This window comes from Rhinoraja longicauda, chromosome 2, assembly GCF_053455715.1.
Source record: "Rhinoraja longicauda isolate Sanriku21f chromosome 2, sRhiLon1.1, whole genome shotgun sequence".
NCBI lineage: Eukaryota > Metazoa > Chordata > Chondrichthyes > Rajiformes > Arhynchobatidae > Rhinoraja > Rhinoraja longicauda.
The window spans coordinates 112,921,034-112,945,175 of record NC_135954.1 but is presented as its reverse complement, the minus strand read 5'-3'; the positions used below and the strand labels follow the sequence as shown (position 1 = coordinate 112,945,175).

Sequence of the window (24,142 nt, the reverse complement as noted above, 5' to 3'; positions counted from 1 at the left end):
TTTTCTATATATACATATACATACATACATATACATACATACATACATACATGCATACATACATACATATTATACAGACACATACACTGAAGAGCCAAAACATGATGACCTGATGAGCCAAAACATTATGACCACCTGCCTAATATGCTGTTGGTCCTCCGTGTGCAGCCCCATACGCAGCAGGGTGTCGATGCACTGTGTATCGTGACACATTCCTCCCGTGACCACCATTAACATTTTCTGTGACTTGTGCCACAGTCGACCTTCTGTCGGTTCGGACCAGACGGGATAGCCTTCGTTGCCCTCGCGCATCGATGAGCCTTGGGCGCCCAACACCCTGTCTGTCGCCGGTTTGTGGTTTGTCCCTCCTCGGACCACTGTCGGTAGGTACTCACCACTGCTGACCGGGAGCACCCCACAAGCCTTGCCGTTTCAGAGATGCTCTGACCCAGTCGTCTGGCCATAACAATTTGGCCCTTGTCGGAGTCGCTCAGGTCTTTACTCCTGCCCATTTCTCCTGCATCCAACACATCAACTTCAAGAACTGATTATTCACTTGCTGCCTAATATATCCCACCCCTTGACAGGTGCCATTGTAACAAGATAACCTTTGATGGTGGGGACTTCAGAACCAATGATGGACTGGGCACTGTTCACAACTTTTTGCAGTCTTTTCCGCTCCTGGGCGTTCCTACCGAACCAGGCCGTGAAGCAACCAGTCAGTATGCTCTCTACTGTACACCTGTAGAAGTTCAAGAGAATCCTCTCTGACATACCGAATCCCTGTAATCTTCTCAGGAAGTAGAAGCGTTAATGGGCTTTATTTATAATTAATTGCATCCGTGTGCTGGGTCCAGGAAAGATCTTCGGAAATATGCACACCCAGGAATTTGAAGTTTTTGACTCTCTCCACCATCATCCCATTGATATAAACAGGGATGCTCATCCTCTTCCTTCCTCTTCCTCATCCTTCCTCTTCCAAAGTCCGCAATCAGTTCATTGGTTTTTTCTGATATTGAGAGCCAGGTTGTTGTGCTGGCACCATTTGGTCAATCGCTTGATCTCACTTCTATACTCTGACTCATCACCGTCTGTAATTCGTGCTTGGCTAGGCAACGTGTGTCGGGCCGAAGGGCCTGATTCTGTGCTGCACGGGTCTATGATAGGCGGCTTACTGCTGAATTGAGACCAGTCTTTTGGATCAATGTGACCAAATGTTCTTTGTCAGAGAGGTGTGCATAAGTCCATAATTGACATGGGCAGAATCAGGCCATTCGGCCCCTCCGTGATATGTGATCTTGAAGGTAGACAAAAAATGCTGGACCAACTCACTTCACCCATCCCTTCTCTCCAGAGATGCTGCCTGACCCGCTGAGTTACTCCAGCACTGAGTTTGTCTGTCGTAGATTTAAACTTGCATCTGCATTTCTTTCCTACACACATATGATCTTGATATGGTCCATGTATGATATCATAGAGCTGTATAAAATCATGAAAAGGAATAGATTGGGTGGACGCACAGCGTCTCTTGCCCAGAGTAGGGGAATCGAGGACCAGTGGATATAGGTTTAAAGTGAAGGGGGAAAGATTTTATTGGAATCTGAGGGTTAACTTTTTCATGCAAAATGTGGTGGGTGTATGGAACGAGCTGCCAGAGGAGGTAGTTGAGGCAAGAATGATCACAGTGTTTAATAAGCAATTGGACATGGAAATGGATAGGATAGGTTTAGAGGGATATTAGCCCAGCATATGGGACTGGTGTAGCTGGGACATGTTGGCCAGTGTGGGCAGGTTGCAGGTTGGCCAGTGTGGGTAAGGTCTGTTTCCACACTGTGTGGCTTCTTGCCCTCCGTGTGTGGAGATGCTAAAGTGCCTGGGTGATTTTTTAGGCGACTGCTGGCGACTGTCATAGTCGTAGCACGGTCGCCGAAAAACCGGCAACTGCCCCCCACCCCATACGACAATGTCTACGACAACCTACAACAAACTACCACCTAGTCGACATCAAGCTACGGCAAGCTACCGACAACCGGCGACCCAATCGTCGCGACTTAGGACGTCTACCTACGACCGCACCTACGACAACCTACGACCACACAGGCGACAACCTACGACAACCCAAGTCAACCTACGTCCACCCGCGACAAGCTACAACAAGCTACGACCCTGTCGGCGACAACTGAAGACAATTCACGTCATTTTGGCCTCCGGTTTTGACGCCGGTACCTGTCGCCGGTTGGCGTAGGTTGACGTAGGTAGTCGCCAATGGAATTCACCGAAGTCAGCACCGGCGACAGCCTACGTCACCTGGCGACAACCTACGGCAGCGCCCACGTCAGGAGACGTCAAGCTCATTGGCGTCAAGCCCACTGTCGCCGAAAAATGTTCAACAGCGGCGACCAGAAAGACACTGCGACTCTTTGGAGTCACGACCGTCACAACGTCACCTGTGAGGGACATTATCATTGCAGGAGCTGAGGCTTCTTTGTGCAAAGCAAGGGAGAGTGGGTTTTGAAGTGAAGCTTTTTTTCTGCGTTTGGCAAAGACAGTACACCCTGAGTTTTCTGTACTGTACTTGACATAAAATTGCATGGCATGACACCTCATTTATTACAGGGAGAATTTGTCACCACTAACCAATGTGCTACGTTGCTATAGTTACCGCAGATGGTGCTACATCTAGAGGAATACTAATGGGAGGTTTCTTCGATATTGGATGAAAACTTTAACTACTTCAGATCTTGCTGTGTTCCTCAATATTTTTTATAGCTATCATTCATTGTTTTCTGTTTATTGCAATTTATCAAACAGTGGTCAGGTAATTTTTATTTTGCTATTTTCACGTTTAGTTTTCTCATCTTTTTCCGTGTGTTCTAATGGTGCAAGCCTTAATTAGTCCCGCTGAATAATTTCCACCTCTTGAAACATAATGGGCTTATTTTGCCCGTAATGGGAGTGTTCTCGGCCTTACTCCCTCATCAGATCCCACCGTCCTCCCCACTGATCACCTCGAGCCTCGGTTACCCTCTCCCACCCTCCTTTCTCCTTCCCGACTCATCCGCCGATCAACCTCTCCTTCCCTGGGTCCCCCTCTTGCCCCTGCCCTTCCTCCCTTCGTCTCTCCCTGCCAGCTACCCCCCCCCCCCCCCCCCCACTCCATCAGTCCGAAGAAGAGGGTGGCAAGATGGCGCAGCTGGTAGGGCCTCTGCCTCACGGCGCCCGTGACCCAGGTCCCCATCCTAACCTCGGGTGCTGCCTGTTTGGAGTTTGCACGTTCTCCCCATGACCGCGTGGGTTTCCTCCGGGTGCTCTGGGTCTCCACCCACATCCCAAAGACGTGCGGGTTTGTAGGCTAATTGGCAAAGTGTGCAGGGAGTGGATGAGAAAGTGGGATAACATAGAACTAGAGTGAACAGGTGATCGCCGGTCGGCGTGGACTCGGTGGGCCGAAGAGCCTGTTTCCATGCTGCATCTCTAAACTAAACTAATCTAAACTAAACTAAAGAGATGGCACAGTGCAAAATGACACTCCATGCGTATCCAGCAGTGCGTCTGAACCCGATTCTCTCGAGATCCTTCACACTGTTATGTTTCCATTTCTCACTGCAGTTGTCCTCATTCCTCAATAACATCGGCATTTCAGAAAGTAATTTTAAAGACGGCGTTTTCCTCAAAAAGACATCAGTCAAAACTGAAGGTAGACACACAATGCTGGGGTAACTCAGCGGGTCAGGCAGCATCTCAGGAGAGAAGGAATGGGCGACGTTTCGGGTCGAGACCCTTCTTCAGACTGATGTCAGGAGAGGGGGCGGGACAAAGATAGGATGTAGTCGGAGACAGGAAGACTGGTGGGAGAACTGGGAAGGGGGAGGGGATGGAGAGGGAAAGCAGGGACTATCTGAAGTTGGAGAAGTCAATGTTCATACCGCTGGGGTGTAAACTACCCAAGTGAAATATGAGGTGCTGTTCCTCCAGGACAGAAAGGTCAGACTGGGAATGGGAGGGGGAGGTGAAGTGCTGAGCCACCGGGAGATCAGGTAGGTTAAGACGGACTGAGCGGAGGTGTTGAGCGAAACGATCACCGAGCCTGCGCTTGGTCTCGCCGATGGTCTCGCCTTGGTCTTGCCGATGTAGAGAAGTTGACACCTGGAACAGCGGATACAGTAGATGAGGTTGGAGGAGGTGCAGGTGAACCTCTGCCTCATCTGGAAAGACTGTTTGGGTCCTTGGATGGAGTCGAGGGGGGAGGTAAAGGGACAGGTGTTGCATCTCCTGCGGTTGCAGGGGAAAGTACCTGGGGAGGGGGTGGTTTGGGTGGGAAGGGACGAGTGGACCAGGGAGTTAGGGAGGGAACGGTCTGCGGAAAGCTGGAAGGGGTGGAGATGGGAAGACGTGGCCAGTAGTGGGATCCCGGTGGAGTCTACTCAGTCAGAGATTGTCCTCTCAGGATCTTAGTGCTGGCATAGTGAAGCGATTCCTAGTGAAATTGCTGCCCCCCCAACCCCGGGACACACAGCCCCACCCCCCTCCTCCCCCGCTTTCCCCCTCCACCTCCCCCTCCCTTTTATCCCCTGTACATCCCCCTTTCCCCCCTCCCCATTCTCCCCCACACGCCCCTTCCCCATATCACCCCCCTTCCCTGTGCCCCGCATGGACTCGCAATGACTTCTCCCCTCCCACTCCTCGTACGTTCCTTCACATCTGTAACTCTTCAGCCCTTCTGTCTCACACCATTTGTTTTCATCTCTAGCCTTTGCTTCAACCGTTTACCTGCCCTCCACCTCCCCCTCCCCCTATCCCCCATGTCCACCTATCACTTGCCAGACTTCCTCCTGCCTCTCCCCTCCCCCAGCTTCCTTCTCCTCTCCACACTCAGCCCGAAGATGGACATCGACCCGGATCGCCGTCTATCCACGTTCCCCATAGATGCTGCCCGCGTTACTCCAGCTGAGTCACTCCAGCACTTTAGTTTTAGTTTTAGAGATACAGCGCGGATACCGTGTCCGCGCCGACCAGCGATCCCCGCACATTAACACTATCCTACACACTCTAGGGACAATTTTTACATTTACCAAGCCAATTAACCTACACACCTGTACGTCTTTGGAGTGTGGGAGGAAACCGAAGATCTGGGAGAAAACCCACGCAGGTCACGGGGAGAACGTACAAACTCCGTACAGACGGCACCCGTAGTGGGGATGGAACCTGGGTCTCCGGCGCTGCATTCGCTGTGAGGCAGCAACTCTACCGCTGTGCCACCGTGCCCGTCTATCCATGCTCCTCACAGATGCTGCCCGGGTTACTCCAGCTCTCTCTGACTTGAATGTGCAATTGATATCTGCTGGCTTGAGGTCAGGGTAACGGTGCCTCCAAATCGGCAGCAGCAGCAGCAGCTGGCGAATGCTTTTCGCTCGGTGGATGATGTGAGTCACGTTATCTTGCGTCTCGGTGTACTCCTTGTTTTAGGCAGGTGTATATCAACTCACTGAAAGTGAAGATGGGAGCACAAATTTGGGGCATTGTGTGTGCTTCTGCGCAAAACGTGTTGCGATTTTGAAGGCAGTTCAGAAAACGCTGGCGGTTCTCAGTGAGTCCCGTGCCGTGGGTGAGGAGAGAAACAATTGGCAGTGCTTCGAGCCCGTCTTATTTCAAGTCCATTTATTCACAAATTGCTGGAGTAACTTAGCAGGTCAGGCAGCATCTCAGGAGAGAAGGAATGGGTGACGTTTCTTCAGACTGAAGAAGGGTCTCCACCCGAAACATCACCCATTCCTTCTCAGCTGAGATGCTGCCTGACCTGCTGAGTTACTCCAGCAATTTGTGAATAAATACCTTCGATTTGTACCAGCATCTGCAGTTATTTTCCTACGCTACCTGTTTCAAGTCCACAATGTTTCAAGTCCCCCATGTCACCCCGGGCAAGTGGTTCGCGAGTCTTGCTCTTTAGTTTGGAGATACAGCGCGGAAACAGGCCCTTTTGGCCCACCGGGTCCGCGCCGACCAGCGATCCCCGCACATTAACACTATCCTACACCCACTAGGGACAATTTTTCCATTTGCCGAGCCAATTAACCTACAAACCTGCACGTCTTTGGAGTGTGGGAGGAAACCGAAGATCTCGGAGAAAACCCACGCAGGTCACGGGGAGAACGTACAAACACCGTACAGACAGCACCCGTAGTCAGGAATTCTCTGCCTCAGAAGGCAGTGGAGGCCAATTCTCTGAATGCATTCAAGAGAGAGTTAGATAGAGCTCTTAAGGATAGTGGAGTCAGGGGGTATGGGGAGAAGGCAGGAACGGGGTACTGATTGTGAATGATCAGCCATGATCACATTGAATGGCGGTGCTGGCTCGAAGGGCCGAATGGCCTCCTCCTGCACCTATTGTCTATTGTCTATAAACCCGGGCCCCCGGCGCTGCTTTCACTGTGAGGCAGCAACTCTACCGCTGTGCTACTGCGCGGATGCTGACTGGCCCGCTGGGTGGTCTCTCAGTGGGAAGGTGGCGTTACCCCAGTGATGTGTGAGGCTGACGGTTGCTTTTTTCTCTCCCTCCCCCCCCCCCCCCCCTGCAGTCGGAGGACCTGGGTGCCTGCAGCCAGTACGATGTGGGAAGGATGGGCCGGAGCATGATGCCCAGTGCCAGCTGCGTCTTCCCCGGCTTCATGCTGAGGAAGCCCTCCTCAGAGACGGACATCGAGAACTGGGCCTCCAAGCACTTCAACAAGCACACGCAGGGCATCTTCCGCCGCAAGGTGTCCATCGCCAACATGCTGGCGTGGAGCAGCGAGTCCATCAAGAAGCCCATGATCATGACGGCCGACCGCAGCGTGAAGAAGGAGGCCTGCGAGATGTTCAAGCTGATCCAGATGTACATGGGCGACCGGCGGTCCAAGGCCGACCAGCTCAACGTGGCCCTGGAGGTGGCCACCAAGGGCTGGAGCATGCAGGGCCTGAGGGACGAGCTCTACATCCAGCTGTGCCGGCAGACGACGGAAAACTTCCGCTACGAGAGTCTGGCCCGGGGCTGGGAGCTGATGGCCGTCTGCCTGGCCTTCTTCCCCCCCACCCCCAAGTTCCACTCCTACCTGGAGGGCTACATCTACAGGCACATGGACCCCGTCAATGACGCCAAAGGTAAGCCTACAGCCAACCCGAAGCTCTCCCGCCTCCACAGCAGCTCACAACCAACCTTCTCCATCCCTGCAGAGGTGTTCCGGACCCATTCAATCACCACCAGACAAGCTGGAGCATCAATTCAGATATACGTCACAGAACACAGTCGCGATCAAGTCAGTTAATGTGACTATTTATTCACAAAATGCTGGAGTAACTCAGCAGGTCAGGCAGCATCTCGGGAGAGAAGGAATGGGTGACATTTTGGGTCGAGACCCTTCTTCAGACTGATGTCAGGGGGGCGGGACAAAGGAAGGATATAGGTGGAGACAGGAAGATAGAGGGAGAACTGGGTAGGGGGAGGAGACGGGAGGGACAGAGGAACTACCAAATGTCGGCCATTCCTTCTCTCCCGAGATGCTGCCTGACCTGCTGAGTTACTCCAGCATTTTGTGAATAAATACCTTCGATTTGTACCAGCATCTGCAGTTATCGTCTTATACAGTTAATGTGACTGATGCACAAGCAGAATTAGGCCATTCGGCCCATCAAGTCCACTCCGCCATTCAATCATCCCTCTCAACCCCATTCTCCTGCCTTCCCACCACAACCCCTGACACCCGTGCTAGTCAAGAATCTGTCAATCTCTGTCTTGAACATATCCATTGACTTGGCCTCCACAGCCGTCTGTGGCAATAAACTCCACAGATTCACCACCCTCTGACTAAAAAAATCCCTCCTCATCTCCTTTCCAAAAGTATATCCTTTAATTCTGAGGCCGTGGCCTCTGGTCCTAGACTCTCCCACTAGTGGAAACATCCTCTCCACATCCACTCTGTCCAGGCCTTTATTAAATGCTCTCTAAAATGCACAGTGCACAAAAAGTAATGTTAAATTCTCAAATTATAGGCAACTACAAATCTCGCCCCCACCCCGCATCCTCTCCCCCTCCTCCCTCCTCACCTGAACACCACGTATTAAGCTTGGATAGCCACCAACCCAACTCAGTGAACACTTTGAGTTCTTCAATTTGAGGTTGCGACAAAGCTCTCCCCCTCTTCCTTCTTTCAAAACACACCCCTTTTTGCATCCCCTCTCCTGAGCCCCACCTGGACTCATTTCTCTCCTTCCACCTTCATTCCTTCCTCCAGTCTCACAATTCGCAGCTCGGCAATCCTTTTGTCTCGCACCTTCTGTCTGTTCGTCCCTGGCCTTTGCCCACCAGCAGCTGCATCACCCGGGTCAACACCAGCCTTTTGTCTCGCCCCACCTCTCTTCCGGCTTTCTTCCCCCACACCCCCCCCCCCCCCCCCCCAACCACAATCAGTCTGAAGAAGGGTCTCGTCCCGAAACGTCACCGAGACGCGCCCTCCAAAGATGCAGCCCCACCCGCCAGAGGAAGTAGTTGGGGCAGGTACTGTAACAGCATTCAAAAGATACTTAGACAGGTACATGGATAGGAAAGGTTTAGACTAGAGGGATATGGGCCAAACGTGGGCAAATGGGACGAGGTTAGATGGGGCTTGTTGTTCTGCATGGACAAGTTGGGCTGAAGGCCTGTTTCCGTGCTCTGTGACACATTTTAATCCTCATACGTTATGTTGTATTTACCATCTACATCAGTTAGCTCTCCATATTATTTATCATGCACAGGCTGTTGACAATGGTTACGGTCTGGTTTATGCTTTAATATCAACTGTAAGCAGTCTTCTACGAAGATACACAACAACTGATCCCAGACCGGCTGTTCCAGTATGTGTCCCAAATTGGGATGGGGGGTGGGGGGGGGGATATAGACGGGGGAATTCAGGCCTACCATCGATCGATGAATTGAAAGATACAGAATACAAGCAGGCTCTTCGGCCAACCGAGTCCACGCCAACCATCACTAGGGTTGCCAACTGTCCCGTATTAGCCGGGACATCCCGTATTTTGGGCTAAATTGGTTTGTCGCATACGGGACCGCCCTTGTCCCGTATTAGGCCCGCAGGGGCGCTGTAGGACCCAACACTGTAGGCCCCAACAGTTCAGCTCCCGACACTCTAGGTTTCCGACATTTTAGCTCCGGACAGGCTAGGTCCGGAGGCCCGGGTGCCGCCTCACGGAGGTTGCATAGCAACCCGCCTCCCGGCCTGGGCAGCCACCATTGTCCTGCATTAGCCCCGGGGGGCGCTGTAGGCCCGGACGCTGTAGGCCCGGACGCTGTAGGCACGGACACTGTAGGCCCGGACATTGTAAGTCTGGAGGCCCGGACGCCGCCTTACGGAGGTTGCGTAGCAACCCGCCTCCCGGCCCGGGCGGCCGCCATTGGTGGAGCGGGAGCACGTGGCCGCTGGCTGGGTGAGGTTACGTGGGGCGCGGGGCGGTGACGTCACCTTGTCCCTTATTTGGGAGTGAGATAGTTGGCAACCCTAACCATCAATCACCCGTCCACTCTAGTTCTATGTTATCCCACGTTCGTGTCCCCTCCCTACACACTAAGGGCGATTTACAGAGGCAAACCCGTACGTCTTGGATGTGGGAGGAAACCAGAGCACCCGGAGGAAACCCACTTGGTCACAGGGAGAACGTGCAAACTCCACACACAACCACGGCGCCCGTGGTCAGGGTAGAACCTGGGTCCCCGTCGCTGTGAGGCAGCAGCACTACCCGCTGCACCAATGTGCCGTCGTTAAGTAGGACAACATGTTTTGCTATCTCGGTGCTAAACGTATCGAGGTAGGAGCAAGTAATCCCATTCTATCACTGATTTATTTCCTGCATTTCAACGTCTTCCCATGTTCCCAATGTTGGGGGAGTCCAGGACCAGGGGCCACAGTTTAAGAATAAGGGGTGAGGAAAAGCTTTTTCAGTCAGAGAGTTGTGAATCTGTGGAATTCTCTGCCTCAGAAGGCAGTGGAGGCCAATTCTCTGGATGCTTTCAAGAGAGAGTTAGATAGAGCTCTTAATGATAGCGGAGTCAGGGGGTATGGGGAGAAGGCAGGAACGGGGTACTGATTGTGGATGATCAGCCATGATCACGGTGAATGGCGGTGCTGGCTCAAAGGGCCGAATGGCCTCCTCCTGCACCTATTGTCTATTGTCTTCTCTGTCTTGGTTTCAATACCTTTCTCGAACAACAATCTTGACTACCGTCCAAAATGCACAGTTTTTTGGCGGACTAATCTGAACAGTTTGGCCGTAATGTGTGTGAAGATGTCCTTCTGATATTCGTGGTGAAGGCCTCTCTCCAACACAAGAGATACACCACATGTATTTTAGTTTAATTGAGTTTAGTTTTGTTTAGAGACCCAGCATGGAAACAGACTCCTCGGCCCGCCAGGGCTACGCCAACCATCGATCATCATTCACTGAAGTCCCATCTCATCCCACTTTCTCAAACACTGCCTACACACTAGGGGACAATTTTTACAAGAGGCCAATTAGCCTACAAACCCACACATTTTTCTGGAATTCTATCAGAGGGCATAGTTTCTCTCTATTTGCCCTGTCAAAACTGTTAATCATCTTAAACAGATAATAAGGTCATAAGTGATAGAAGCAGAATTAGGCCATTTGGCCCATCAAGTCTACTCCGCCATTCAATCATGGCTGGTCTATCTCTCCTTCCTAACCCCATTCTCCTCCCCGTAATCTCTGACACCCGTACTAATCAAGAATCTATCTATCTCTGCCTTAAAAATATCCACTGACTTGGCCTCCACAGCCTTCTGTGGCAAAGAATCCCACAGATTCACCACCCTCTGACTAGACACATTCCAGCTCTTCTCCTTCCTGAAGGAACGTCCTTTCATTCTGAGGCTGTGACCTCTAGTCCTAGACTCTCCCACTAGTGGAAACATCCTCTCCACATCCACTCTATCCAGGCCTTTCACTATGCTGTGCATTTCAAAGAGCCGGGGGGGCTCATGGCAGGGGTCCCCTCATTCTTCTAAACTCCAGTGAGTACAGGCCCGGCCCTGACAAACACTCACCATATGTTAACCCACTGATTCCTGGGATCATTGTTATAAACCTCCTCTGGACCCTCTCCAGGGCCAGCACATCCTTCCTCAGATACGGCACGCAAAAGATTGATAATATCACCTGATTCGTTAATCCTGTCATATCCCAGTGGGGTTTTACAACTTTCAGTCAGAGAGTTGTGAATCTGTGGAATTCTCTGCCTCAGAAGGCAGTGGAGGCCAAGTCTCTGAATGCATTCAAGAGAGAGCTAGATATAGCTCTTAAGAATAGCGGAGTCAGGGGGTATGGGGAGAGGGCAGGAACGGGGTACTGATTGAGAATGATCAGCCATGATCACATTGAATGGCGGTGCCGGCTCGAAGGGCCGAATGGCCACCTCCTGCACCTATTGTCTGTTGTCTATTCTGATTCTTGATTGCACAGTGTTGCTCTGTCACAATGCCGAACAACTCTCTGATCCATCGGTAGGACAGGCCCACCAGTGATTTCAGATTTAGATTTTTTTTTTAGATTTAGAGATACAGCCCACCGGGTCCGCGCCGACCAGCGAGCCCCGCACACTAACACTATCCTACACCCACTAGGGACAATTCTTACATTTACCAAGCCAATTAACCTACATACCTGCACGTCTTTGGAGTGTGGGAGGAAACCGAAGATCTCGGAGAAAACCCACGCAGGTCACGGGGAGAACGTACAAACTCCGTACAGACGGCGCCCGTAGTTGGGATCGAACCCGAGTCTCAGGCGCTGCATTCGCTGTAAGGCAGCAACTCTACCGCTGCGCCACCGTGCCGCCCACTGATGGTACACTGCTTTGCAGATGGGAAGGAGTAGCCCTGGAAATCCTTCATATTGACTGCAGATTCAATGAAGTGCCATGGCTACAGCAAGTGGAGATTGAAATAAGGGTTAAAAATATAAAAACAGATGAATTAATTCTTGCTATCTATTTTATCGAATAAATAAAATGTAGGGACGGCACAGTGGCGCATCAGTAGAGCTGCTGCCTCACAGCGCCAGAGACCCAGGTCAGATCCCGACTACGGGCACCGTCTGTGCAGAGTTTGCACGTTCTCCCCGTGACCTGCGTGGGTTTTCTCCGGGTGCTCTGGTTTCCTCCCACACTCCAAAGACGTACGAGTTTGCGGGTTGTGTAGGGGAAAAAAAACTGCAGATGCTGGTTTAAATCGAAGGTAGACACAAAATGCTGGAGTAACTCAGCAGGTCAGGCAGCATCTCGGGAGAGAAGGAATGGGTGACGTTTCGGGCCGAGACCCTTCTTCCGACTGAAGAAACGTCACCCATTCCTTCTCTCCTGAGATGCTGCCTGACTCGCTGAGTTACTCCAGCATTTTGTGTCTGCCTTCGGGTTTGTAGGTCAATTGTCTTATGTAAATTGTAAATGGTCCCCAGTGTGTAAGAATAATGCTAGCATACGATGTGATCAATTAGTCGTCGGGGACTCGGTGGGCCGAAGGGTCTGTTTCCACGCTGTATCTCTAAAGTCTCACGTCTAAAGTTTTTTAAAAGTTCCCATTATCAACATCTACCAAATATCCAGGGAGTCCAAGCTGGTGAAAGCCATCCCCTGCACATTGACGTGCAGTGTGGGCTTTGCCAGGACCTGAATCTCCAGGCCACACACGTTGGTACAAACATGGACCGGAAATCCAGTAGCAAAAATCTGTCGTGGCTGAAACTCTGAAATAATAACGTACCCAGAGAGAGAAACAAAGTCAACAGTTAACATGACTGCTAGTCTCGTGCGTGACATGAGCTAGCTGACCTGCCAAGTGTTTCCAGTATTCCCTGCTCCGTGTTCACTGAAGACCGCAGGTGAGGTTCCAATGAGTGCTCTCGACACCAAGGCAGCGTTTGCACCAGCAGAGCATTGAGGAACCTGAATAAAAAGCAAGGCAGTCGCACGCAGTGCAGGAACCAACAGAGGTGCTTGTAGGTCACAGAACATAAAACAGTACAACACTGGAACAGGCCCTTCGGCCCGCAGTGTCTGTGCCAAACATGATCCATAATCCATATTATAATGCACATAATCCATACCCTTCCCATTCCCTGCATATCCATGTACCTCTCCCATCAGGCAAAAGGTACAGATGTGTGAAAACGCACACCTCCAGATTCAGGGGCAATTTCTTCCCAGCTGTTATCAGGCAACTGAATCATCCTACCACAACCAGAGAGCAGTGCTGAACTACTATCTACCTCATTGGTGACCCTCGGACTATCCTTGATCGGACTTTGCTGGCATTACCTTGCACCAAACTTTATTCCCTTATCAAGTTTCTACACACTGTAAATGGCTGGATTGTAATCATGTATTGTCTGTCTGCTGACGTGATAGCACGTGACAAAAGCTTTTCACTGTACCTCAGTGCACGTGACGATAAACTCAACTGTAACTGTGCCCATCTAAAAGTCTCGTAGACACCGCTATCGTATCTGCTTCCACCACCAGCCCTGGCACCACCTTCCAGGATCGCACCACCAAACATGCCCCACACATCTCCTCTAAATTTCGTCCCTTTCACCTTAAAGCTCTACCCTCAGGTATTTAAATAGTGTAAGAAAATAACTGCAGATGCTGGTACAAATCGAAGATGTTTATTTTACAAAATGCTGGAGTAACTCAGCGGGTCAGGCAGCATCTCAGGAGAGAAGGAATGGGTGACGTTTCGGGTCGAGACCCTTCTTCAGACTGAAGAAACATCACCCATTCCTTCTCTCCCGAGATGCCTGACCTGCTGAGTTACTCCAGCATTTTGTGAAATAAATACCCTCAGGTATTTGCTATTTCTAGCCTGGGTCGTGCAAGTTAGCCAGGGTTGGTGCTTTGCTCGAAGGCCATTTTGTTCGGCTTCACAGAAATCAGGTTCAGTCGTTCAGCACGGTGGCGCAGTGGTAGAGTTGCTGCCTTACAGCGAATGCAACGCCGGAGACCCGGGTTCCATCCCGACTACGGGTGCTGTCTGTACGGAGTTTGTACGTTCTCCCCGTGACCTGCGTGGGTTTTCCCCGAGATCTTCGGTTTCCCACCACACTCCAAAGACGTGCAGGTTTGTAGGTTAATTGGCTTCGTATAAATGTAAAAATTGTCCCTAGTGGGTGCAGGACAGTGTTAATGTGCGGGGATCGCTGGTCGGCGCGGACCCGGTGGGCCGTAAAGGGCCTGTTTCCGCACTGTATCTCTAAACTAAAACTAAAGCACAAGGTTCAACCCCACTTGCCTTTGACAATAGACAATAGGTGCAGGAGGAGGCCATTCGGCCCTTCGAGCCAGCACCACCATTCAATGTGATCATTGCTGGGATAAAGAAACAGAAAATGCAGCAAGACCCAGGGAATGCGGAAGCACAGGGCGATAGTTGGCGACTAACACTCACACCACACAGGTGCTGAGCAATAGAAACAAGCAACTGCAGATGCCGGTTTACAGCAAAGGACACAAAGTGCTGGAGTAACAAAAAGCGAATCCAATCACATCCTTGAGGAGTGAGAATGGAGCGTGGGAACACAAGGATCGGGGACGTGTCGGGACGTGACCCTTCTTCACGCTGACTGTAGTCGAGGGGGAGGGGGAAGGCTGGGAGAAAGGAGGGGCAGGGCAAAACCTGGCAAGTTTCTCCCCCGTACCACGACCAGCCTGAAGAAGGTCTCAACCCGAAACGTCCCCTATCTAAGTTCCCCACGGATGCTGCCTGACCCACTGAATTACTCCAGCACTTTGTCCTTTTTACAGGGCGATACAGCTGCTGCCTTACCAGCGCCAGAGACTGGGGTTCGGGTTTGCGGGCTGCTGTCTGCGCGGAGTTTGTACGTTCTCTCCGTGACCGCGTGGGTTTTCTCCGGGTGCTCCGGTTTCCTGCGCCCCAAAGACGTGCGGGTTTGTAGGTTGATTGGCTTCGGTAAATTGTCCCTGGTGTGTAGGATGGTGTTAGTGTACGGGGGGGGGGGGGGGGGGGGTTGCGGGTCGGTGCGGACTCAGTGGGCCGAAGGGCCTGTTTCCTTGCTGTACCTCTAAAGTCGACAGTAAATCTGCAGTTCCTTGCGTCTACTATCACCTGCAGTTCCATCGAAACTGCCTTTAAGCGCAGGAAGTCCCTGGCAAACAGCACCATGGCAGCACCTCCTCCAGAGCCCCAATACCTCACCACCATCTTGCCAAAGAGCAGTTAGCAAAGGGAACTCAATGTCCACTGTACCTGCATCTCGCAAATGGACCTACAAATCTAACATCCGTTCATTAAGACTTCAGCTCAGCATTTTGCTTCCCTGAGTTGGAGAAGTCGTCAATAGACAATAGGTGCAGGAGGGGGCCATCCTTAAGAGCTCTATCTAGCTCTCTCTTGAAAGCATCCAGAGAATTGGCCTCCACTGCCTTCTGAGGCAGAGAATTCCACAGATTCACAACTCTCTGACTGAAAAAGTTTTTCCTCATCTCCGTTCTAAATGGCCTACCCCTTATTCTTAAACTGTGGCCCCTGGTTCTGGACTCCCCCAACATTGGGAACATGTTTCCTGCCTCTAACGTGTCCAATCCCTTAATAATCTTATATGTTTCAATAAGATCCCCTCTCATCCTTCTAAATTCCAGTGTATACAAGCCTAGTCGCTCCAGTCTTTCTAAATACGACAGTCCCGCCATTCCGGGAATTAACCTAGTGAACCTACGCTGCACGCCCTCAATAGCAAGAATGTCCTTCCTCAAATTTGGAGACCAAAACAGCACACAGTACTCCAGGTGCGGTCTCACTAGGGCCCTGTACAACTGCAGAAGGACCTCTTTGCTCCTATACTTAACTCCTCTTGTTATGAAGACCAGCATTCCATTGGCTTTCTTCACTGCCTGCTGTACCTGCATGCTTCCTTTCCTTTGTAAACGTTCACATTGTTTAACGAGGAGCGTAATATTCGAAGACAAGGCCGGAGGCTTCTAGGCCTCTGCTGCCACCTCGTCTGATCAGATCGTTAATGCAAGCATCTGTTGAGTCCTCGTTTATAACTAATTCTGGATTCGGCCTCTGAGCATTGTTCAATTTTTAATTGCTCGCTGAGACCGTGGTGTTGGGAGAAGGCAGGGTGATTTAACGGTAGTCCCACACATATTATTGCCGATCGTTTAGATGACGGATTTTCAGGGCGGCGCGGTCTTGCACCGCTCATCATGTCCCGTGACTTGCACACTCGTGCTCCACCTTCGCTGCTCATGGAGGGTGTTGGAGAGGCTCTGTGTTCAGCCACTATTTAAATCATTCATTCAAGGACTCATTTACCATTCAGTCTGCAGAATGTTTCTCTCTTAACGTCGCAGAAAGAAAGCAGTTTTAATAATTGATCTGGTGCCAGTTTATATATCTGCCTCTCTTTGGCACCTGCCAGTTATTCAGGGGTGTCCTGAGATATGGGGGGGGGGGGTGGGAGGCGTGGGGACTTTGGAAATGGCAGCCAGTGGCTTTACCAGGAACCTGAGGGGCAACTTTTTCACACGGAGGGCGGTGGGTACATGGAACGAGCTGCCAAGGGGAGGGAGTTGAGACATGTACTATGTACAACAGCGTTAAAGGACATTGGGACAGGAAGGCTTTAGAGGGACATGGTACAAATGCGGGCGGGTGGGACCAGTGTAGGTGCGGCATCTTGGTCGGTGTGGGCAAGTTGGGCCGAAGGGCCTGCTTCGTGCTGTGTGACTCTGACTCTATGTCCTAACTTACTCCAGATGCCATCCTGCCACCTTTAGAGGACTTTTAGTTAACATTCCCATTCTAGTTCCAAAATTGTTCCATTCCCCCTCGGTCTACAGTTTCCCAAAGGTGCACAGTTCGAATTCTGCGCCCCTTATAGCCCGCCCAACCTCTCCCTAGAGCTCAGGCCCTCGAATCCTGGCAACATCCTCGTGAAAAATGGGCAATGGGTAACAATGTTTTGGAGATTTACAAGGATGTTGCCAGGACTCGAGGTGGGACCAGTGTAGATGGGACTGAGCTATAGGGAGGGGTTGCTCAGACTAGGACCCTCTTCCTTGCAGAATGAGGGGTGATCTGTACAAAATCATGAGAGGAACAGGTCGGGGAGACGCACAGAGCCTCTTGCCCAGAGTAGGGGAATCGAGAACCATAGGTTTAACCTGAGGGTGAAAAGATTTAATAGGAACGTGAGCGTTAACGTTTTCACACAGAGGGTGGTGGGGGTATGGAATGAGCTGCCAGAGGAGGTAGTTGAGGCAGGGACTATCCCAACATTTAAGAAACATTTCAACAGGTACATGGATAGGACAGGTTTTGAAGGATATGGGCCAAATATAGGCAGTTTAGATGGGGCATGTGTAGGGTTGCCAATTTCCTCACTCCCAAATACGGGACAAGATGACGTCACCCGCCCCACGTGACCTCACCCAGCCAGCAGCCGCATGCTCCCGCTCCACCAATGGCGGCCACCCGCGCCGGGAGGCGGGTTTGCAACGTCACCTCCGTTAGGCGGCGCCTACACTGTCCGGGACCACAGCGGCCCCCAGCCTATAATATCCGGGCCTACAGTGTCCGGGGCCTGCAGTGTCCGGGCCTGCAGTGTCCGGGCCTGCAGTGTCCGGGCCTACAGCGCCGTCTGGGCCGAGTACGCGACAAGGGCGGGTCCCGTACGGGCGGCACGGTAGCGCAGCGGTAGAGTTGCTGCTTTACAGCGAATGCAGCGCCGGAGACTCAGGTTCGATCCTGACTACGGGTGCTGCACTGTAAGGAGTTTGTACGTTCTCCCCCTGACCTGCGTGGGTTTTCTCCGAGATCTTCGGTTTCCTCCCACACTCCAAAGACGTACAGGTATGTAGGTTAATTGGCTGGGTAAATGTAAAAAATTGTCCCTAGTGGGTGTAGGATAGTGTTAATGTGCGGGGATCGCTGGGCGGCACGGACTTGGTGGGCCGAAATGGCCTGTTTCCGGCTGTATATATATGATATGATATGATAAACCAATTTAGTCCAAAATATGGGATGTCCCGGCTAATACGGGACAGTTGGCAACCCTAGGCATGTGGGTCGGCGTATGCAAGTTGGGCTGAAGGGCCCGTTTCCATGCTGTTTGACTCTATGACTCTATGTGACTCTCGGTGGTCAGGTTTACTGAGTGGTGGTGGTGGGGGGGTGGGGGGGTGGGGGGGGTGAGTGGTGGCCAGGGGTTGCAGTTGCTTTTGGCAAGTCTCAAGCTGTGGTTGTTCATGCAAGCGACTCGTCTCTTGTGCAAGCGGCCTTGATTAATGAAGAGTTGGTGCCAGCACTGTGGCAGAGGTGATGCTTTTGCCCATCTGCTTTCCCTGACTGGGAAGCATCCTTGAAGTCATCCTGTTGACTACTTGTTCATAGCGAGGAGCAAGGCATTTGCAAATTGCAGGCGGTTTGTGCCACCCAGGATGCCTCTGCCTTTCCCGCATTTAAACTGCGCAGCGTGTTGAGGCTTGCACGGGAAGCTAAAACAGCAGCCTCTGCTTTGCCACGCTGTGCCTGGAACGCAATATCTATTTTTAATTTTTACCGTAAGTCGTAACTGATAAACGTTAAGAACATTTCAGCGGCACATTGGAAGGGGATCTATTGCTTGTGTTGTCTGCCTGTCCTTTGTTCCCGAGTCTGATCTTCACACTGGCTGCTCCGTTCCTCTCAATGAAATCGTGATCTGTAAAACAATGACAAATCAATGGGTTTCAGCTGCCTGGGACCTTTCAGCTGAGTGTTAAAATCAATGTTGTTCCTTGTCCTTGAAGGAAGAAAAGCCTTTCAGGTAGTCATTGTTCAACATCTTTGCAGGCTTGCAGCTAGCTCCGAGGCATTGGACGAGCAAGCCCAAGCTTAACCGTTTCATCGCTGCACAGGAATTCGATGTCTCCAATTAGTCCGCGCCGTGTGTTTTTAAGCCTGCTGTGTCTTCGTTGCAACGCTGTCTTGCCTCAGTCCAGAGGTCACGACGTCCACTCCCACTCTATCCAGAGTGAGCGCTGATTAACATTCAGGTGGAAATGGTGCAGGGAAGATTTGCAAGGATGTTGCCAGGATTCCAGGGGTCTGAGCTCCAGGGAAGGGCTGGCCAGCATTGCACTTAATTTCTTGGAGCGTAGGAGAAGGAAGCGTGATCTTACAGAGGCATATAAAATCATGAGGGGAATAGGTAAAGTAATAGACAATAGGCAATAGACAATAGGTGCAGGAGGAGGCCATACAGCCCTTCGAGCCAGCACCGCCATTCAATGTGATCATGGCTGATCATCCACAATCAGTACTCCGTTCCTGCCTTCTCCCCATACCCCCTGACTCCGCTATCCTTAAGAGCTCGATCTAACTCTCTCTTGAATGCATCCAGAGAATCGGCCTCCACTGCCTTCTGAGGCAGAGAATTCCACAGATTTACAGAAAAGTTTTTCCTCATCTCCGTTCTAAATGGGCTACCCCTTATTCTTAAACTGTGGCCCCGGTTCGGGACTCCCCCAACTTCGGGAACATGTTTCCTTCCTCTAACGTGTACAATCCTTTAATAATCTTATATGTTTCAATAAGATCCCCTCTCATCCTTCCAAATTCCAGGGTAAATGCAGTCTTTTACCAAGGGTAGGGGAATCAAGAAGCTGTGGACATAGGTAGGAACAAAATTTAATAGGAACCTGAGGGGCAACTTTTTCACTCAGACGGTGGTGGGTTTATGGAACGAACTGCCTGAGGAGGTCGTTGAGGCAGTTACTATAACAACATTTCAGAGGCATTTGGACAAGTACGAGGATTGGAAAGGTTTAGCGGGATACGGGGATACGGTTTAGCAGGGCGGCACGGTAGCGCAGCGGTAGAGTTGCTGCTTTACAGCGAATGCAGCGCCGGAGACTCAGGTTCGATCCTGACTACAGGTGCTGCACTGTAAGGAGTTTGTACGTTCTCCCCGTGACCTGCGTGGGTTTTCTCCGAGATCTTCGGTTTCCTCCCACACTCCAAAGACGTTACAGGTATGTAGGTTAATTGGCCGGGTAAATGTAAAAATTGTCCCTAGTGGGTGTAGGATAGTGTTAATGTGCGGGGATCACTGGGCGGCACGGACTTGGAGGGCCGAAAAGGCCTGTTTCCGGCTGTATATATATGATATGATATGATAGACCAAGTGGACCCGTTGGGCCCAAACCTGCATTGGTGCAGCACCCTCTACTCCCCCACTCCCCCCACCTCCCCCCTCCCCTCCCCCCCTTTCCCCCTCCCTCCTCCCCTCCCCCCCACCCCATCCCCTTCAACCCCCCTTATCCTTCCTCCTCCCCCCCCTCCCTTCCTCCTCCCTCCCTCCCCCCCCCCCCCCCTCCCTAGGAGACAGATTTAAACTTTAAAATGTGAATAACTTTAAAAAATATAACACTGATTTCAATGAAACTTCTTCCATTAGCACCAAAGGGACGACGGTGAGTAAGGTGGGCCTGAAATTGTCGCGCTATCGTGAACCGTTTTGGATGTAGTTCAGGAACAAACAAACAAACAAACGAGAGTTTTAGTGTATAGATGGGTCGAACACAAGCAAATGAGACTAGCTTAGATGGGGCATCTTGGTCAGCTTGGACAAGTTGGGCCGAAGTGTCTGTTTCCGTTCTGTCCGACTCCATAATGGGGTGCTCATCAAAGTGCACTCCCGACTTTAATCTGATCTCCCTGCTGTAAGAGACCACACCGCGAGCACTGAATGCAGAGTAGAAAACTCTCTTCCATAAACTCATAAGTAGTCCCTCCTTGCACCTCAGTTCCTTCCTCAGGCTTCACACTTCACACCTCTTCTATCCTTATCTCACACAGATTTGTCTTTTCATATCTGGCCTTTGTCCAACCATCTGCCGACCTAAAAAAAGCACCTGTATCCACCGATATCACCAGGCTTTGTCCTGCCCCTCTGCTCATCTCGCTTCCTCCCCCCCCCCAACCCTCCCCCTATAGTTACCAACTGTACGCCCGGACGCTGTAGGCCCGGACGCTGTAGGCCCGGACGCTGTAGGCCCGGACGCTGTAGGCCCGGACGCTGTAGGCCCGGACGCTGTAGGCCCGGACGCTGTAGGCCCCGACGCTGTAGGCCCGGACGCTGTAGGCCCGGACGCTGTAGGCCCCGACGCTGTAGGCCCCGACGCTGTAGGCCCCGACGCTGTAGGCCCCGACGCTGTAGGCCCCGACGCTGTAGGCCCCGACGCTGTAGGCCCCGACGCTGTAGGCCCGGACACTATAGGCCCGGACAGTGTAGGCCCGGGTGCCGCCGAACGGAGGTTGTGTGGCCCGGGCGGCCGCCATTGGTGGAGTGGGAGCACGTGGCCGCTGGCTAGGTGAGGTCACCTGTGGCACGGGGCAGTAACGTCACCCTCTGTCCCTTATTTGGGAATGAGGAAGTTGGTAACCCCACCCCCTCCCCCCAAAATCAGTCTGAAGAAGCGCCCCGTCCCAAAACATCACCTATCCATGTTCTCCAGTGGGACTGCCTGACAAGCTTAGTTACTCAAGCACTTGTGTCTTTCTTTTTGCCCCTCTCGTCTTAAAACTATGTCCTCGAGATTTTGAATTTTTCCTTTGTGGAAAAAAAGGTTCTGACCGTCAGGAGGTCTCTAGTCCAACTGAAAACAGAGAGACGCACTCCGCCATGTACCCTGCACTCACCCTCACATCCCCAGCAACACGCAGAGGAGACTGAGGGGGGTGACCTTGGCAAGGTGGTACCCTCATGTCGGGCAGAGGCAAGCTGGATCGTCACATTCATATCCCCAGGGTAGGGGAGAGCCTAAAACTAGAGGGCACGGTCAGGGTTAGGGTCAGGGTTAGGGTCAGGGGAATGATTAGCCTGAGGTGGACACAAAATGCTGGAGCAACTCAGCAGGTCAGGCAGCATCTCTGGAGAGAAGGAATGGGTGACGTTTCGGGTCGAGACTCTTCTGGTGGTGACATGGAAAGAGGAACCAAAGGAAATGGTAGAGGTGGGTACAATTCAGTAAGGACTGAAGAAGGGTCTCCACCCAAAACGTCACTCATTCCTTCTCTCCAGAGATGCTGCCTGTCACGCTGAGTTACTCCAGCATTTTATGTCTATCTTCGGTGTAAATCAGCAGCTGCAGTTCCTTCCCACATACTAAAGATTTAGAGGAACACGAGACCGAGTGGACCCATTGGGCCCACACGACAGACAGACAGACAGACAGACAGACAGACAGACGGACAGACAGACAGACGGACAGACAGACAGACAGACAGACAGACAGACAGACAGACAGACAGACAGACAGACAGACAGACAGACAGACAGACAGACAGACAGACAGACGCACGCAGGCAGGAGTAGGCCATTCGGCCCTTGGAGCCATTCAATATGATCATGGCTGATCATCCTAAATCAGTACCCCGTTCCTGCTTTCCCCCCTATATCCCTTGATTCCGTTAGCCCCAAGAGCTAAATCTAACTCTCTCTTGTAAACATCCAGTGAATTGGCCTCTGTGGCAGAGAATTCCACACATTCGCAACTCTCTGGGTTGGGTTGGATGGCATACATACAGGTATGTAGGTTAATTGACTGGGTAAATGTAAAAATTGCCCCTAGTGTGAGTAGGATGGTGTTAGTGTGCGGGGATCACTGGGCGGTGCGGACTTGGTGGGCCGAAAAGGCCTGTTTCCGCGCTGTATCTGAAATATGAAAAAATAAATAAATACAGAACAAAGCTTTTCACTGTACCTCGATACACGTGACAATTATGAAGCCTCCCCTGATAGTCAGAGGAGATTTCATTGAAAAGTACAAAATCCGGGCTGCTTCCCTGACTGGAGAGTCTGGTAACAGGAGCCAAAGATTCAGGACGTGGAATAAGACTTGGAATGAGAACTGTGATGAGGGGGAATTTTCTTCACCCAGTGAATGGTGAAACTTTGGGACTCTCTACTACAAAAGGGCATTGAGGCCAAATCACGGACTGTTTATTAAGAAGAACATAAATTTCTGGACCACGCAAGATAAACACGAAAAGCTGGAGGAACTCAGTGGGTCAGCTGTCACGCTGAGTTCCTCCACCTCTTTGTGTCTATCTTTGGTTTAATCCAGCATCTGCAGTTCCTTCCCACACATCTAGACACACAAGGTATTGAGGCAAATAAGGAGCGAGCGGGAATGTGGCATTAAGATAATCAGCCACAATCATACTTAATGGCGGAGCATAGATACAAACTGCTGGAGTAACTCAGCGGGACAGGCAGCATCTCTGGAGAGAAGGAATGGGTGATGTTTCGGTTTGAGACCCTTCTTCAGACATGAACAGAACACACTGGCCTACTTCCACGTGTATGTTTGTGGAAGCAAGTAACTGCAAATGTCAGTTTACATAAAAGAGACACAAATTGCTGGAGTAACTCAGCGGGTCAGGCAGCATCTCTGGAGAACATGGACAGGTGACATTTCACAGAGTGCTGGAGTAACTCAGCGGATCAGGCAGCATCTGTGGAGAACATGGATAGGTGACGTTTCACAGAGTGCTGGAGTAACTCAGCGGGTCAGGCAGCACCTGTGGAGAACATGGATAGGTGACGTTTTGGTTTGGGACCCTTCTTCAGATTTTTGTGGAGGTTTTTTTTTGCACTTTAATAACAGATTTGGGCTTTTTTTCCTGACTGAAAACATCAGACTAATTGATCTGTAGTTGCCTGTTTTCTTTTCCCTGCCTGCAGTGATTGCTCCTATTTCAGAGGGAGCTGCTGATCTGAAAAGCAATTAAGATGTCATTGTGGTCTTTATTTCTTTTTCCCAATTCCCGCCAGCAGTTCCATACCAACGTGGTAGCGGGTTGTAGTGCCAGGGCTGCAGAGGTGCTGCCCAGAGTTTCCCCAGGAGGGCCTCTCTGTGCAGCATGGCAGGCCGCCATGTTGTGGGCTTGTGCCGCGCATCGCAGCTGGCATTCCATGCCTCCCATCCACTGTGCCCGCACACACCTGCAGTCTCTGGCAGACTGTGCTGGCTGGCTGCAGCTCAGGGAGGCCTCGGCCTGCTTTACCTCACGGGCACACTGTCAGCAAAGGC

At 51.5% G+C, this 24,142-nt stretch overlaps 1 protein-coding gene across 1 annotated transcript in view; it reads left to right on the top strand.

Annotated features, from left to right (window-relative positions):
- The window catches only part of arhgap39 (Rho GTPase activating protein 39), a 418,854-nt gene that overhangs the window by 298,662 nt on the left and 96,050 nt on the right, over positions 1-24,142 (top strand). Inside the window, 1 exon segment of the mRNA XM_078426200.1 lies at positions 6,576-7,137. Coding sequence (XP_078282326.1) covers positions 6,576-7,137 — 562 coding nt within the window.